The following is a 17,457-nucleotide window of genomic DNA, read 5'->3' as shown; positions in this document are numbered from 1 at the left end:
TACAAAATACCCCTTCGCCCAAAAAGACGAAACGCGCCTATTCTTTCTTTGGTCTTAATATCTTCTATGTGGGTGACATAGGACTTCATCTACTCGGGGGTATCGGTACCCATCGTGACTGACCATAACAGGTTCCCTCGCCACCTCCCCTGCAACTTACGGATATGGTCGTTAGATACGACGTTTACGCACCATCGCTCAAAAGAACAGTAGCTACCCTGTCAATGATATTCTACCTGTGAGGCGCTAAGTACCTAGATCATGATCATATGGTTATTCGACGAGACGGAAGGCATAAAAATAGTGTCAACCTTCGGTTACTCACGATATTATATATATATTCAATTTCATGAACCAATGACCCGTATTATAATTGGATAGAGCAACAACTCAATCCCACCGTGGCCACAGTTTCGTGTCATTGCATATAGAATTGCGCTGTTGAGATAACTTCTCCGTACGGGAGTTGATGAATCCTTGTCAATCCACCTAGTCTTGGATACACCTCTGATATAGCCATCCACACCGTACGAAGCTCTGAATAGAACAGCTTAGGCCTAGGTCTAACTGTACCAATCGGTCGCCAGGCGTCTGCGGTGATTCAGTTAAGGCTCACATGCACCCCATTGTTAGAGGGTTGTCCATAGGACAGCTGGGTATGTACAATCCATTTGGAGATCTGACGTGGTCAGTTAAGCTGAAACTCCCTTCGCTTCTGCGGTATATCCGCTACAACAAGCACCCAATGTGTGTGCACCAAGTGTGTACACAAAACCAACATTGATAAGTGAGATCAGCCACTGCCTTTCGACAGGGTCGTTCAACACTATGATAGCCTTACCGTATTATCTGTGCCCTTACTTCAGAATAATACTGGGGCTACGGACATTTCTAGAATGGCCACCATATGTGCCATAGGGTTCTCACTATCAAGATTTGAAACACTTGATACCCTCGTCACGGTTCTACCATTCTAAGGAGACTATATCAATACATAGTGCAATAATAATGATTTCGACGATTATGAATAAAATGCCTTTTATATGATTAATGAACATTATTACAAAGAGTCAATTCCACAATAATTGATTGGCTCTAGGGCATCTACTCTAACATTGAAAACTCCAACGTTCTCCACTTGGTGAATACTTCACCAATGAAGGCCTATCTCATCAAACACACCATGTAAACTTGCTAAGCTCACAACCTTGGTAAGAAAATATGCAACATTAACAAGTGATCAACCTTCTCTAACAACACCAATTTTCTTCCAACTTTTGCCTAATGAAATGGTATTGTATGTCAATGTGTTTTGAGTCATGAATGAAAGGCAGGATTCTTGGCTAAGAAAATAGCCTTTGATTGTCACACCCTATCTTCTAGCATCAAGATTGAAAACCAAGCTCTAAACTCAATCTTCGAAGCCACATAGCTTCTTGCCAGCATGTGTCAATGCCATGTATTCTGCCTCAGTCGATGACAAAGCCACAGTACTTTGCTTTTACTCATCCAATAAATAGGAGCACCAAATAGAGTGAATACATACCCATTTGAGAACTCCTATATTGAGATCACCTCCCAATCAGCATCCACAAAACTTGTCACATCTAGCTCATCCCTATCGCCATGCCTCCATAAACGAATGCTAAATCAGAGGTCCCACGCAGATATCTAAGAACCTTTTACAGCACTCCAATGCCTTGCCACGATTGACATAAAGTGACTTAAAACTCCCACTGCTTGTGCAATATCAGGTAGCATGCACACCATGGCATACATCAAACTAACTACAACACTAGCATACGGAACGTGTCATTTCTTCAGCATCTTCCTCAAAAATAGGACACTGATTAGTGGACAATTTCACTCGCAAAGTCATAGGAGTCTTCACAAGTTTACAATCTACCATGTTAAATTTCTTCAAATCTCCTCAATGTACTTTCTCTGCCTGACCACAATTTACAACTTGACGATCTCTTGTAATTGTATACCCAAAATAAAATTTGCAGCTCCAAGATCCTCATGTCAAATTGTGCAGCCAACAAACCCTTCACAAAAATTATCAACTCCTGACATTCCCTATCAGCAACATATCATCTACATTAAAATAATAAAGATATTTCTAACCTTTTTACATAGACATAGTGATCCACGTTACTGCAGCTAAAGCCATGCTGAAGACAAATAGAGTGAACTTCTAGTACCACATCCTTGGTGATTGTTTTGCTCATATAGAGACTTCCTCAACCTACACACCAAGTCTTCTTTCCTTTTATACAAAACCTTAGGTTGCCTCATGTAAATTTCCTCCTTTAAACCACATGTAAGAATGTCGTCTTTACATCAAGTTGCTCAATTTCAAGATTATACGTAGTAGTAATAGATAAAACATACCTAATTGATGTTAACTTGGCCAAAGGAGAAAATCTCACCATAATCAACACCCTCAATCTGAGAGAATCCCTTTGCAACGAGTCTCGCCTATACTTTGCAATTGTTCCATTTGCTTGTAGCTTTTTTTGAACACCCATTTACAACCAATTACTTTTCTACCCTAGGCAATTACATAAGACCCACTATTATTTGTACAATCACTGCATCTCTCATTCATTGCAAGGTCCCACAGATATATATGCATCTTCCATGGCTCTTGCTTCATTTACATTCCTAGGTCATTCCCCGTCACATTCATTGTATGCAACCAATCAAGGCACTTAGAGAGAAACGAACTGGTGCCCTTCTAACTCTTGGATCTTCTAAAGTTGGCAACACCACATACTCATCATCAGAATCATCCTCTGAACCATCCACAAAACCCTTATCAACCACACTATCAAATTTATCTTCATGATCAAATTCTATAGGGTCTACATTATCAAATCTGTAGCAACATTAGGAGTCACCTCTTTCTTTTACTCTACTGTAGTCACATCAAACTAAACTTTCTTTGACTGTTCAGGATCTTCAAGGGCTCCAATAGTTGTTTTACCTCTCTAAAAATATATCTCTTGTATAGATGATACTTCTACTCACAAGATTCCACAATTTGTACCCTTGATGCCATCCTAAAACCATACAAACTTGCATTTCTCAGTTTACTGTCAAGCTTGGTTTCTTTCTCTTTTGGCACATGCACATATCATCATAACCAAAAACCCAAATAAATGATAGATTAGGCTTTTTACCATACAGAGCTTCAAACGGCGTCATATTTAACAGAAGAGGTAGGAGACCAGTTCTTCAAAAACAAGCCATTGCAGTAGCTTCAACCCAAAATTTAGACCCCATCTATCTTATTCAGCATACACCTAGCCTTCTAATAGTGACCGATTGAGACATTCAACCACTCATCCTGGTGAGGGTGTAATGTGTAGTTTTCTGCATTGTAATTCTATGTGTCACACAAAACTACTCGAACTTACCAAAGCAAAACTCACCACCATTATAAGTTCACAAAGCTTTAATCTTCTGTCAACTAGTTCTCAACTAAAGCTTTAAATTCTTGAAATTTCTCAAAAGCTTCAAACTTGTTGGCATAAAATAAACCTAACAATATCAAGAAAATTCATCAATGAAGGTTAAGTAATACTTGCATTTACCAACGAATTCATATCGAGTAGGCCCGAAAACGTCACTGTGAATTAACACCATAATTTTGTTGCTCTCGTGCCTATCGACTAAAAACTAACTCGATTCTATGCCTTGTAAACAGTCCTCACAAAACTCAAAAATCATAGAACAATTAGGAATACCTTCAGCCATTTTGAGTCACCAAAGTAGACAAAGTCGGCTCCCCAATGTGCTCCATCGCTAATGCCACAATGTTGCGAAATCAAGTTCTTTTCACCTTCTTTTCCTAAACATAACCACAAAGAGGAATTTCTTACAACTGATGCCTGCAGCCTGTAAAGTGTACCATATTGAACTCCTATGCAATAATCATAGATCCCCAAGTATCTTGTAGAATGTCAGTCACAACTAAAAACTATGCCTATGTCAGCCATTGTTCAACAAGAGAGTAGATTTCTACTCATACAAGGGATGTGCATCACTTTAGGGAGCGTCCTCACTGAACCATCATGCAAACTCAACTGATTTTCTACAACCAATAATCTTCACAACAGCATCATCTCCTAACAGAACGTTTCCTCCATGTATGGTCATACTCAAAACCATTCCCTGTTAGGTGTTATATGAAATGCCCACCAGTATCAACATACCAAACTGATTGGTCTGATTAGCCATAAATGCAATAGCACATACATATCAATATCTGATTCTCATTTGTATGAGGTTTCAACTTTCTCCCTTCTAGTTTGTTTCTACGATCTTTCTAAAATGCACGAATTCTGACATCTCCAACATTTAAACTTACCTTATCCTTGCTCTTAGATCTACCTCACAATTTCCCCAGTCGTAGACTTATTAGAATTCCTACCAAGGTTTCGTCCCTTAGTAGTTAAAGCATCTCTAGATGAACCCTCTGAACCTCTTTTTTGCATATCCTCTGTAACAATGTAGAACATTCAAATTCCCAGACATCTGTGTCGATCCTCCACCACCAATTGCAACAATCAAGTTGTCCACGTATCAGGAGAGAGCACAACAATGTATCACTTTCTCAGCTTCAATGAGGTGTACATCCATAGCCAGTAGCTGATTCACTGAGTATTAAACTCATCTAGATGTCCCAAAAAAAAAAAATCCCCATCATGTATACAGAGATTGTAGAGTTTCTTGCGACAGAATAGCATGTTCACCAAAGACTTACTCAGATACATATTTTCCAACTTCCCATAAACCTACCCTATCCTAATCCATACTTCATTAGAATAGAGTCCTTAAGACAGATGCGAATCAAACCTCTGGCTTTCCAATCCATCTTATCCCATTCAACAAGTGCAACACGATCAGCCGCTAATAATTCTCCTCCAGATGTGTTCCAGGTTTAGACCCAAGCGTACTTGATGCTGCCGTTTAGTGTTTCACTCGTCGTAACATCGAATGTCCTGATTGTCAAACCTATCATTCACAATTGCCCCACATATCCTTATGAACGAGTAGATCCTCCATCTACAGTATTAAGAGCTCGAAGCGTTTGCCGTTGAACTTCAATCTCAACCTTTGATCACCATCTCTAAATCACTCATAACAAACATGAAAGCTCTGATACCATTGAAGGAAATAAGGCAGTAACGAGAACAAAATAACATAAAACAAATCAAAGACAGTAAAAAAGAGAAATAAACATGTCTGATTTACCTTGGTTCACCCAATATGGGCTACGTCCAACTGAGTCAATATTAGTGCAATACTTCCTCACCTCTCTCGTTTACAATGAATGAATTGCCCTATGATTACTATCACATTCAACAAGTGAAAAAATATTTACATACTAGGTTTAAAGTGACAAAACCTAGTTTTACAAGGATTCAATTCTTAGCCTTAACCCAATAAGGATATAATGACTTATGGAAATCCATACAGTTATACATGGAAAAGGCCCAAACCGCCTATAGGCCCAGGGGCACTATCCCCACGTCCCCGTCTGCTCATGGGGAACGGGCCTCCCGAAATGTGTATATGTAACCCATTAATGCTGAAGTAGTCGACAACTTTAACATTCTCTCATTTTTAAATTTTTTCCGGTTCAAAAAACAAAGGAGATTGAAATCAAATGAAAAAAAAAAAAAAAAATTGACAATAACAATTAACTAGTGAGGAGAAATTATGAAAATTAGCGATTTTTCTTTTTTTTTTTTTTTGGGGGGGGGGGGGGGGGGGGGGGGGTAAAAAGTGGTGTGATTTCATTGGATTGCAAATTAAAATTTGAACCCGCAAGATCTTTCTCATCATCTGAAGATTCGGCTAAGCTTAAGAGTTCAACATTCTTGATTCCACGAATTTCTTCTAGGGAGATGGTAGAATTAAATTTAAATTCCAACATCCTCAAAATCTCATTTTCATAAATTTTTGGATATCGGGATGACCAATCTCCTATTGATATTTTATACTTTTTAAGCTCTTTGGAAAAGAAGTCTTTAGGCAACATTTTTTTATCTTTAATATCTATTTCTAAATTGGTCAGTCGAGATAAGTGCTTGAACTCCTTGAGTACTTCAACCTTCCACCAAATTTGGCATCCCTTTATATACAATTCTTCCAATTGCGATAATTTTGATATCACATCTGGTGCAATAACTTCTAATTGCCTACAATTGCTTAAATCTAAAAACTTTAACCCAATCAATTGACCAATTTCTAGAGGCAACTCCTCAATATCAGTATTTCGCAAGCTAAGGACTTTTAGCTTCTTAAGCTTTCCGATAATAGCAAAATCTTTAATTTTGCTATAGTCTAAACACAATGTTTGAAGGTTTGTCAAAAGATCAATTGACAGCGGCAACAATGATTGATGTAGTCGAAATAAATTCAATACCCTGAGCTTCGGCATTAGCTTGAAAAAGCCCTTTGGGATTTTGAAAGAAGAACCCCTCTTACTCATATCAAAAAATTCAAGTTCTGGACAATCTAATCCTTCAGGCGAAAGTTGAGTAATAATGTTATTACCAACTAAAGAGATAATTGTGCATTTTTGAAGTTTATCTTTATCCTTCCATTCGCTTTCAATGTCATTTCTCTCTGTAAACACATAGTGATCTAAATATCCACATGTTATAGCAACAATGCGAACAACATCATGCATGGAAAATCTTTCTTTGTTATAACCATCAAGTAACAAGCAAGAGTCTTTGAGTTCTTTGACCACTAAATCCAGTCTATTTCGTGCTTGTTCTATTGTAAGGTTAGCTCCTTCAAGTATACCTAAACTAACAATATTCTTGAACAAGTCTGAAATGGAAGTATTATTTTCCATTAGGCTAGAAATTATGAAAGTTTTCTTGAGCTCATCATGATCTAAATAATCATAACTCAACTTAATCTTATAATATTCTTTTTCCAAAAGTCTTGGGAACTGTGCTGGAGAAGGCATTCTTAGTACTCGCAAGGCATCTTCCCATTGAGGTTCTTGTCTCTTGTTCCTTAATGCTTTTGCTATTGTACAAATGACAATGGGCAAACCTCCACATTCTTTACATACATCATTTGGTAAAGAATGCAGTTCACGTCTTTGAATAACATTACCTACACAAGAGGCTAGGATTATTGCATTTTCTATTCACATGCTTTTGATTTAAAAACAAGAAAAGTTCTAAGTGTTGTTATTTTCTCTCTAGCTATGATATTAGATTCTTTTCTAAAGAAAGCCACAAAAAATATTTGAAAATCTAAATAAACTACACTTAACTCCAAATAATATTCCTTGTTCTTTTTTTTTTTTCTTTCCAAACACATTTGTCTTATCAAGAGCTCTAAGACTTTAAGACAGTTTTTATAGAAAAGAAAAATAAGCTGATAAGAAATGAGGAAATGTAAAATGAAGCTGCCAAGTCAGTTCTCATTATTGTGAATTTAGGCTGAAAATAATGGGAATTACACTAAGCACTTTAATTAACTAATTTTAAAATAAAAGATTGAAGATGGAGAAATAGAAATTAAGAGGATTTAAGATGTAACAAATTTTGCTAAAGGATCGATAAAATTGTATTTATGTAAAAATTTATAATTGGAGGCTAGCAAGATAAATATAAGTGGTCAACTAGTATCACTCAAAGTAGTAAATAGTGCAATTTATTAGTACGCCAAATTTGTGTATTCAATTTTAAAAATTTACACTACTAAATTTGTTGATTAGTAGAAAAAATTATATTATGTTATATATATACGGTTGGAGTTTATAAGAGAGAGTAATCTTCCCATTCAATAATGCCTCATTAGGTGAAGAGTCAAACTCACCTCAAATTCTATCATGTTCTGATACCATGATAGAATTTAAGGTGGGTCTAACTCCTTACCCAATAAGGGTTTGTTGAATGGGAGGATTATCCCCTCTTATAACCTAATAAGCTTGAGCGTGCCTAGTCGGTGTGAGACTCTAACACTCTCCCTCACGATCAAGCCCATTTGTTGGGTCATACTTGTTAATTGAGGTAGTTGTTGGCTCTAACTCCTCAGCCACTAGTCAAACACTCAGCTCAATTGAACTTGAGCTCTGATACCATGATAGAATTTGAGGGGGAGTGTTGGATTTCCATACCGACAAGACATGCTCAAGTCTATTGATGAGAGAGTAATCTTCCAATTCAACAAGACCTTATTGGGTAAATAGTCGGACTCACCTCAAATTCTATCATATACTTACACAATTTATCAGATTTTTAAATTACTATTTTTTATTTTTTATTTGAATAATCCTATATATGGCAATGAGATGAATAAAATAATGAAAAATAAAAAAAATAAAAAAGGGAAAAAAGGAGAGGTAACTACATTTTGGTCTTAGTGAGTTAGGTCCAGTAAAGTAGGAAAGCAAAGTTTGGGTCCATAACTATTAACTTTCGTTTAATGAATTTTTGTGTGGCCAAGAATCATGAAATTTCTGTTAAACTAGAGGAGTGAAGCCGCCCCACCTTCAATTCAAACCCTAATAGCGACGCCTTGGGTGGTTTTTTTATAATCAATTTGTGCTAGGGAGCTTGTTTTAAACCTGGATGGTGTTGTTGTAGATCTTGTGAAGTTGATTTGATTGGTGAGCTGGTTTCGTTGTGGCTGATGTGGTGGTGGTGGTTGTTTAAAGGGTAATGGGTTGTGGTGTGGCTGCAATGGGGATGTGTTGTGGTGTGGGTGCAATGGAGATGTGTTGCACTTTGCATGTTGTGGTGGTGCGCTGGAGGCCAATGGGTATGGCAATGGTTGTCATATGGTTTGCTGTGGTTATTGTGGTGTTGGTTTGTGTGATGGATGCAATGGCAATGGTTTTAGTGTGGATGCAATGGAGGACATGGCAACGATTTGGGTGCAGTGGTGGTGCACTGGAGGCTAATGGGAGAGACGATAGTTGTTAATGGCTGCCGATTGGGCCTTGAGGTGGGGCACGGTGTGGCTGAGGTTTGTAACTGCTGGGGTTTTAACAGGAAGTGAAGTTACGAAATTAAAAATGAGAAAGAAAAAAGGGTTATTTTTCAAAAGAATCAGATTTATAAAAATGAATAAAAAGAGAGAGAAAACAAAAAAAGTTACGAATTCAAAAGAAAAAATTACAGTATTTAAATTACTTTTTAAAAAATCGGATTAAAAATACGAATAAAACAGATTAAAATGTAAATGAGTTACACAAAAAGACAAAATAAGATTTAATATTTGGAATTACCTTTCTAACCCTAAGTCTTTCTCTTTTAATGTCACATTTACAAGGGCAAATGTGGGATTTCATTGCTGTTCATTGCTAGGTGTCAAAAGTTTCAATGGCTAACTAATGTTGGGTTTTTTTTTTTGTTATTTATAATATTACAGGGGATTTCGGAATTAGCTTTAATCTTAGGGGATGACAAAAAACCAAAAATAAAAGTAAAAATATTACAAAATTAAATACTAGAAAAAATTAAAAAAGATCACACACCCCACTTCCCAGCCAAACCCCATCGAGCAGCCCCAACCCCTTGGCAAGCCGCAACCAAATCCCCACCCCAAAGAAATTTGATTTTCATAATCTTTAATTAGATTATTAATTAAACTTATGTCAAAGGATTTTTCAAAAAAACAATTAAATTAGATTTCTTATTTTTAATGTGATGTTATAGGATGCCCCTAAGCCAACTCTATTATTCTATCAATCCACTAATTATACAGATTTTGAAACTATTTCATGTTATTATTGCTTTTAACTTTTTATTTATTCATGTCAAACCATAATGCCAAATTTTATGAGCTATAACAATTACCTGCCATTATCTTGAATAGCCTCCAAGCTTCCACTTCATTTAAAATGTTCATCCTAAAATTATTTGTGGAACCCATCTTCTCCAACACATCTTCTTTTCTTGTTGTCATCAACATTTTGCTTCTTCCACGATCAGCTCCAGAAGGAATTCCCACCGTCTTCAAATCTAGCTCTTCCCAAATATTATCTATAATTAAAAGGATATTCTTGTCTTTCATTCCAGAATATAACTTACTTGCTCTTTCACTCTCATCTTCCTCCCCATTTTCGAATTTAAGACCTAACTTTTTTGCAATTATTGTTTGAATTTTTTTGATATCAGGAGTTTCTGTTACCTGCAAGAGAAAAAAAAAAATATATGGCTAACCAGGAACCACAAAATAAAGAAAATACAAAAACAAAAGAAAGTTAAACTAATAACTGTGCTTTTTATTAAAAACGAAAATAAAGAAAATAAGGATGCCTTTATTAAAAGTGCAGAAACAATATTTTATTAAAAGCTTTCTTCTCATTATAAACGCAAACATACATCCTTGTATAGAAGCCAAAAGTCTAAATAAGTGCAATCAAATATATAAATATTATAAATAAATAAACTTTGAATAAGATAATAATAAAAACAAAGTGATCCAATAGCTTATCCTCAACAAATGAAACTTCCGTTTGTTTTCGTATTTCATATCATTCGTATCCTCAAAATAACTATTTGTTTCATTATCCTCAAAATACTATTATATTTTTTTCAACTATTTTTAAATCCTTCAAGTTTATTAATTTAACTAAACACCAAAAAAAAAATTTTAAAAATTAACAAAAATACCCCCACCCACCCACCCACCCACCCATATTTGTTAGATTCTAGCCACCATTGCCGCAAGATGGTCGGAATCTGGTATAATGACATACTACCAGCTGTATTTGGCCGATAGTGTGCCGATCTATCATTTTTCAGCCAAAATTTTGGCCCTAACTGGGGGTCAATGACGACCATATCTTTGGCGTCATTGACGGTTAGATCTAGTCGTCGACGACTAGAAATGACAGTAGATCTGACATTTTTCGGCCAGATTCGTGTGGATCTGGCTAGAAAAGGCTATAACGGCACACGAATAGCCAGATCCGACCGATCGTGTGCCGTAACGCCAGATTCTGATGGTGGTGGCCAGAAGCTAGCAATTGTGGATGAGGTATTTTTATTATTTTATAAAATTTTATATATTAGGGTATTTAGTAAATTAGCAAATATAGAAAAATATTTTTGTTAATTTTTAAATTCTATCTCATTATTATGACCTAACTATAAAAATATAAAAAATCGTATCCAAAATAACTAAACAATGGACCTAGATGTTTACCTCAACAAAAACAAAGTCGTCGAATAGCTTTTCCTTCTCCGCTTTCTTACCAACTTCCTGCACAAGCGTGGTCTTCCCAAGACCACCCATCCCGTAAACACCGATCATGTAGATATTCTCATCATTTAGTGCATCCCATACATTCTTCTCAGTGGAGGTTCTTGATTGGAAAGCCAAATAATCTTCATTAGATCTAAGCCAGATCTCCTGAGGAATAGTAGGATGGGCAACTTTACCTTCTTGCTGTAGGAATGGAAATTTATTCTTATCTAGGAGTTGACTGATATTATTCTCCTTTAACTTGCATGCTTTCTTGCTATCTTTGTAGTGGGTGATCCAGTTGGGGCACAATCCCTTGAAACATCGAGGATTGTTTTCTTTCTCTTCAATCAAATTCTCTGCGTCAGTAATGGTCTTCTCAACATCCTTCTGCCAGTCTTTAACACTCTGGTTGATCTCTTCCACGTTTCTTTCAGCAGCAGTAACCTTAACCTGCACTTCCTCTCTTGTGTTCTTCAGCTTCCTAACTTCACCTTGAAGGTTGTCAATGTTCTTCTTGTAATTGTACAAGTACTTAAATGGACGCCCAATCGGAGCAACCAAGCACTGGCCAAGTTGGAGAACAAAACTCCCGATACCCGCGATAGATGCGGCAAGTTCGGCCATTTTAAAAAAAAAAATTCTCCTTCACTTCTTGCTCAAGTTTGAAAAATATAAAAAATAAGTAAAAATTAAAACAGAGATAAAAACAGGTGCAAAATCAAATAACAGAACAAGAGTCAGGGAAAATGCTGAAATTCTTTTTTTTTTTTTTTTTTTAAACAAGAAATAAGGAAAAGGGAAAAATAGAAAGAAAATAAAACAGAGAAAGTAATAGGGCAACTGCAAACTGAAATAAAGTTGGGTGAAAATGGCTGAAATAAAGAAGATTTTTTTGTTCTTTTTTCAAAACGAAAAATAAGAAAATGGGAAAGGAATCTTTTTGGTAAACAAGAAATAAGGAAAATGGATTTTTTTTTTTTTTTTTTTTTTGGGGTATATAAACAAGAAATAAGGAAACAGGAGAGGAGTGAAAATCAAGCGATCTGGTTTTAGAGTAAAAGTATTTTTATTGGTATCTGAAGGGGTGAGAGAGGCTTCTGAGTGGAAGGGATTTTGAGTGATTTCTGAAAGATTGAGCGATAGAAGAAAACTGAAGAAGAAGAGAGATTACAATGAGCATCAATCATTTGATTTTAACTTTAATGTGAATAATTGATTACAGTGGAGACCCACCACGTGAACATGAATAAAAGTCTAAAAGATGGAAGGGAGGAAGAAAATTAAAGACGAAGAAAGCAGTTGAGTACTGCAAATTCCAGGTGGATCAAAGGCGTTTCATATAAAGTTTCCAAATAAATATTTATAATTGACCAAAACGTGTTTGTAAAACAGTAAAAGCATAAAATTTAAATCAAAGTTTAAACTAAAGACTAGGTGTCTAAAAAGAATAAAAATTAGAGAAAAGAATCAATCCATTGATTTTAACTTTACTGTGAATAAATTGATTATGGTGGAGACCCACCACTTGAACCATCAACAAAAGTCCAAATATTAAAGGGGCAAGAAAAACAAAAGATGGAGAAATCGAGACTATGAGAAGATGTTGTTCAGACAGGAACCTGTTTTTGCCTTACAGATGTGCCAATAGTTGTAAAAACTATGCCATGATTATTAAAGAAAAAGGTACGTGAAAAGAAGGTATTCAAAATTGGATGCATGTGAAGAGAATTTTCTCCAAATTAATTATTTTCTACCAACGACAATTGAGGTTGGCCACGGTCATTATCCCTGAATTTTTTTATTTTTGATATTCGAATTAGTTTACGTACCTCAATTAATTTCTTAAAATTTTAAAGTTAATGACTAAATAAATCCTCTCAATAATCACTCTTATTAACAACTTAAATAGATCATATTTAAAACCTCTTGAATAATACATCAAAATCTTAACTAACTATTAGACCATTATTAGTGATTATTATCCCTGGAATTTTATGGTGGAAATTCAATGAGATTGGAAAAAAAAGTTGAAAGATGATTCAAAGTAATAGAGGTTTGACGACAATCAATTGAATTTATGATCTTCTCTTTTAGTTAATATATATTTATGAAATAATTATTAATCTCAGCTGCTTGCACAATATAAAATATATTTACATGACATGAAATAGATGTAATGTAAGTGAAATTTTAATAGTTATACCTCTAAGAATTCGACCCATAAAAATCGTGGTTAATGGTTAAGGTTAATTTGACATAATAGTAATTGGGTACCCCGCATTTGTTGCTTTTTCTGCCAACAAATTTAATTAAGTTTTGTATAATTCACAGTTTTATAATCACAGTGGATTTTATCTATTCAAACAAGTGGATTTTATCTACTCAAACAATTTTACTCAAAATTGATTTGGTCAATTACAACAAATTTGCTCGTGTTGGAAATTATCCCTTTAAAATCAACTGCATTGACTCTTTTAAGCAAGCCTTGGGAGTTAGAAACGCAAATATTTATTGAAGTAAGAAAAAGAAGTTTGATATAGTAGAATATTTGACCATTCACCTGATTACTGAAACCCTTTCATTTCCTTCTCGTACATAAACAAATTAATATTTTATATTTTTGATCTTACTGTTTTTATGTTTTGTAGATTAACAATCTTTTATTTTGGTTTGGTTTGGTATATATTCAATATTATTTGAAATTTCATAGCTTTGAGGAAGTTAATTCATTGAGAATAATTTTAAAATATTAGAAGAAGATAAGATTAATTCTTGAAGATGATGTGCATATTACTTTATTCAATAAATTTTATTTAATATGCGGGTTTTTTTTTTATCAGTTCAAACAACAAGCGCTCACAATGAAAACCAATTAGTTGAAGTCAGGCCCATCAGGTGGTTAAGTCATACTCATCAGTCTGGTCGCTTAAGCGATCTGCTCTTATTAGGAGATCTGAACAGCAGATCACTTAATCAACCTAAGTGTTAGGAATTGATTTACCCAATGCAGCGAAAAAACAAAAATTAAAGGATAAATCGATTCCTTTAAAACCCAAGATCAGGGTACAAATTATATAGTTAATATGTCAAATCAAAATTCTGTAGAAAATATAACAACTCATTCAAGAATCAGAGATATTACCCACGTTTGGAGGCTCCTTCACTTTGTCTCCGATTTGGACTCGCTACCGATTCAAAGTAGAATCGAACGAATGGTGATCCACACGAAAAAAATCCGAAGAACCAAATAGGGATCTGCTAGATTCTTTTTGGCTTCAAGAATCAACTTGAATCAAAGAAAACTTTGATTCAAGAACTAAGGGAAAAACGTGAGAGTGTAGAGAGAAGGAGGGCCGCCCTTTTCAATGAATGAAAAAAATGAAAAACTTATATTTTCCTTCAATTCCCATGCACTATATAAGTGCATGTGTCAAAACCCTAATCCTCTAAGGAATAGGATTGGACTCCAACCCAAATTAGCCCTTGTGTCCAAACGCTGTCAATTTTTATTTTATTTTAATTATTATTATTGTAATTAAAATCAATTAATATATTTATAATATATTAACATTTAATAATAATAATGATTCATTTAAATATATGCGTACATATATTTAACTATAATCTCATTGATTTGATTTAATATTAAATCTAGGCAACAACCTCAGTAAATCTAATTGCATTGTAAGATTACCAAAATACTTTTTCGTCCTAAAAGACGAAAATACCTCTTATACAAACTGATTCTCAAATAATCTTCTAAGTGTTTGACCCGTAGGCTCCTCATCATACCGGTAGTGAGAAGTATTGCGATTAATATCAATTAATCGTCTCACTACACACATACTAAGATTGGCCCCCTAACAATGTATCGTGGCCACCCGATAGATTCAGATTAAGCAAAATTAGGGGTGTTCAAAAGAACCGTTCGGAACCGGAACCGTTGGGTACCCGGTGTTTGGTTCCGGTTCCTACCTAGAACCGATCGTTAACGGGTAGGTTCCGGTTCCAAAAATCTGGAACCGTACTGTACGGTTCCGGTTTCGGTTCCTAGAATCAGGAACCGGAACCGGAACCGAGAACCGGGACTGAAATAAATGTTATTAAAGAATGGGGGGGGTTATTGTAATTTACCTGCCACATATAAATACTTTAGATTAGGGCAAAAAAAACTCATCTTCTTTCTTCCCTTCTCACGCTCTTCATCTGCTCCTGCCTCCTGCTACTTTCTGTCCATTCACTTCAAATTAAGGTAAAATTTCAGCTTTTTTTCCTTGCAAAATAGTTCATTTTCTTTCTTCCCTTCTCACAAGTTTCGTCTACTCTTGCTTTCTGTCCACTCAGTTCAGATTAAGGCAAAAACTTCAGCATTTTTTTCCTTTAATTTGCTTGGCTTTGTGAAATCGTGATCCTTGGAATCTAGAAGAAGACACTAAAGCACTCCAATTTCTTAAGGTAATTTCTATTTCTTTCTTTTTATTTTATTTTTGAATCTTCATTTCTGCATCTGTTTCAGTCTTTTGGTGTTGAGAAATGTGGCCTAGGAGGATATCATTCACAAAATACCATCTTTCGGGACTGAGTGGCTTCTTAAGCCTTGCTGACATTCTGCAATTCTGAAGTTCTAATGTTATTTATTTGACATTCTGCAATTCTGCATTAATCAGATGCCTGCCGAATACCATCAAAATATTTTGCTTTTTATATGCTTTTAATTCTTGAATGTATTTTTATAAATCTCAAGCAATTGACAGTGAAGTAATTTACTCATCCTTGATCTGGCTGTGCAAATTTGATTGCCGTATAAATATCTTGGACATCTTATTTTAAAAGGGGAAGCAAGTTCAGTTTGTGGTTTTTATATGGCTCTTTTGGACCCTAGTAAATTAGTAATTGTATTAACAACAGTTTCGATTATGCATCTGGTATGACCGTATGAGTATTGTCAACTAACATATATTTTAATTGTCAACTAACATATATTTTAAACTTACTCTGTCCTTCATGCTTTTCTCCGAATCTGTTTTTTTCCAGGAATTTAGAATATTTAGGACCTTTTTCTTCTAAATGTATTGAGTATTGTCAACTAACAGGTTGTTGAATTTCATGTTTCTCCGAATCTGGTATGAGTATTGTTAACTAACAGGTTGTTGAATTCCATTGTGGAAGCATTAGTTTGTGCACAAGATTGGTTGAGATATGCATATACCTCAACTACTTTTGAGATTACTTGATGGATGCAGAAATTATAACCAGGTAACAAAATATATCAATCTTTTATATTCATATTTAGTTAATTTATTCCCAAATTATTTTGTTCAATATTTTGAACTTACTAATTAATTTCTTGTACTTGTTTTGTAGAAATTAATGCCACTGAGGCGAGCAATTCAGAGCATGGAGCATGAGATATTTTTAGTTTTTCATATTTGGATTTTGTTAATTGTTGTTCTATTTTATATGTTATGTAATTTCATCGTTTTAGTTTTGGAGTTTATAATTTTGAATTTGTGATTTTCAATGGATTATTGTAATATTTTAATTTTGAATTTGTGATTTTCAATAGATTATTTTAATTTTGGAGTTTGAAATATGAAGTTTACAATTTTAATTTTGTTAATAAGTGTCAAGTGGGGGTTTTTGTAAGTTTTTAAGCGTTTTTTTGTTATTTAAAAAACTTTGGGGGGGGATAATTAATTTTACAGGGTACCTAGAAGCGGAACCGGAACCGTCGGTTCTGGTTCCGGTTCCAAAATTCAAAGAACCGGAACCGTCGGTTCCGGTTCCGGTTCCAAAAGTTAAGGAACCGTCGGTTCCGGTTCCGGTTCCGGTTCCTTCCAAAAGTGTAGGGTACCCGGAACCGAACACCCCTAAGCAAAATAGCTACCTATCAACGATATGGTTACCGTGCAATCAAATCATTTCATCATCTGTTATCTCATCAACACCGAGGTACATAAATAGTGTCAACCTCAGTTACTATCGATATGTTTATATTCAGTTACTAGACCAATTATCAGAATAACAAATTAGATAGGGCAACAAATCAATCCCACTATGGCCATAACTTTAGTGTCATTGCCATTTATTGAATTGTGAAGTGAGATAACTTCTCTCATACCCGAGAGTGATGAATTCTCTATTGATCCACCATGTCTTGATAGACTCCTCAATGTAGCCAATCACCATCGTATTGACAGCTCTAAATAGAACTGCATT

At 35.0% G+C, this 17,457-nt stretch overlaps 1 protein-coding gene and 1 non-coding gene across 2 annotated transcripts; one reads left to right on the top strand and one right to left on the bottom strand.

Annotated features, from left to right (window-relative positions):
* Window positions 1-2,688: 2,688 nt before the first annotated feature.
* LOC116113431 (probable disease resistance protein At4g27220) lies at window positions 2,689-11,862 on the bottom strand. Its single transcript, XM_031399591.1, has 8 exons — window positions 11,197-11,862; window positions 10,077-10,176; window positions 9,843-10,028; window positions 5,836-7,146; window positions 4,399-4,507; window positions 3,753-3,903; window positions 3,034-3,065; window positions 2,689-2,881 (listed from the first exon to the last, which is right to left on the bottom strand). The coding sequence occupies exons 1-8, from the start codon at window positions 11,860-11,862 to the stop codon at window positions 2,689-2,691; spliced, it is 2,748 nt and encodes a 915-aa protein (XP_031255451.1).
* A 3,913-nt stretch (window positions 11,863-15,775) lies between these two features.
* On the top strand, window positions 15,776-15,863 carry LOC116113464. Its single transcript, XR_004125415.1, has one exon. It is a non-coding gene; the product is annotated as a small nucleolar RNA SNORD96 family (small nucleolar RNA).
* The last annotated feature ends 1,594 nt before the right edge of the window (window positions 15,864-17,457 follow it).

Source organism: Pistacia vera, unplaced genomic scaffold (genome assembly GCF_008641045.1).
Source record: "Pistacia vera cultivar Batoury unplaced genomic scaffold, PisVer_v2 Contig679, whole genome shotgun sequence".
Classification (NCBI taxonomy): domain Eukaryota; kingdom Viridiplantae; phylum Streptophyta; class Magnoliopsida; order Sapindales; family Anacardiaceae; genus Pistacia; species Pistacia vera.
The sequence above is the reverse complement of the archived record's forward strand: the minus strand, read 5'-3'. Positions and strand labels throughout refer to the sequence as shown.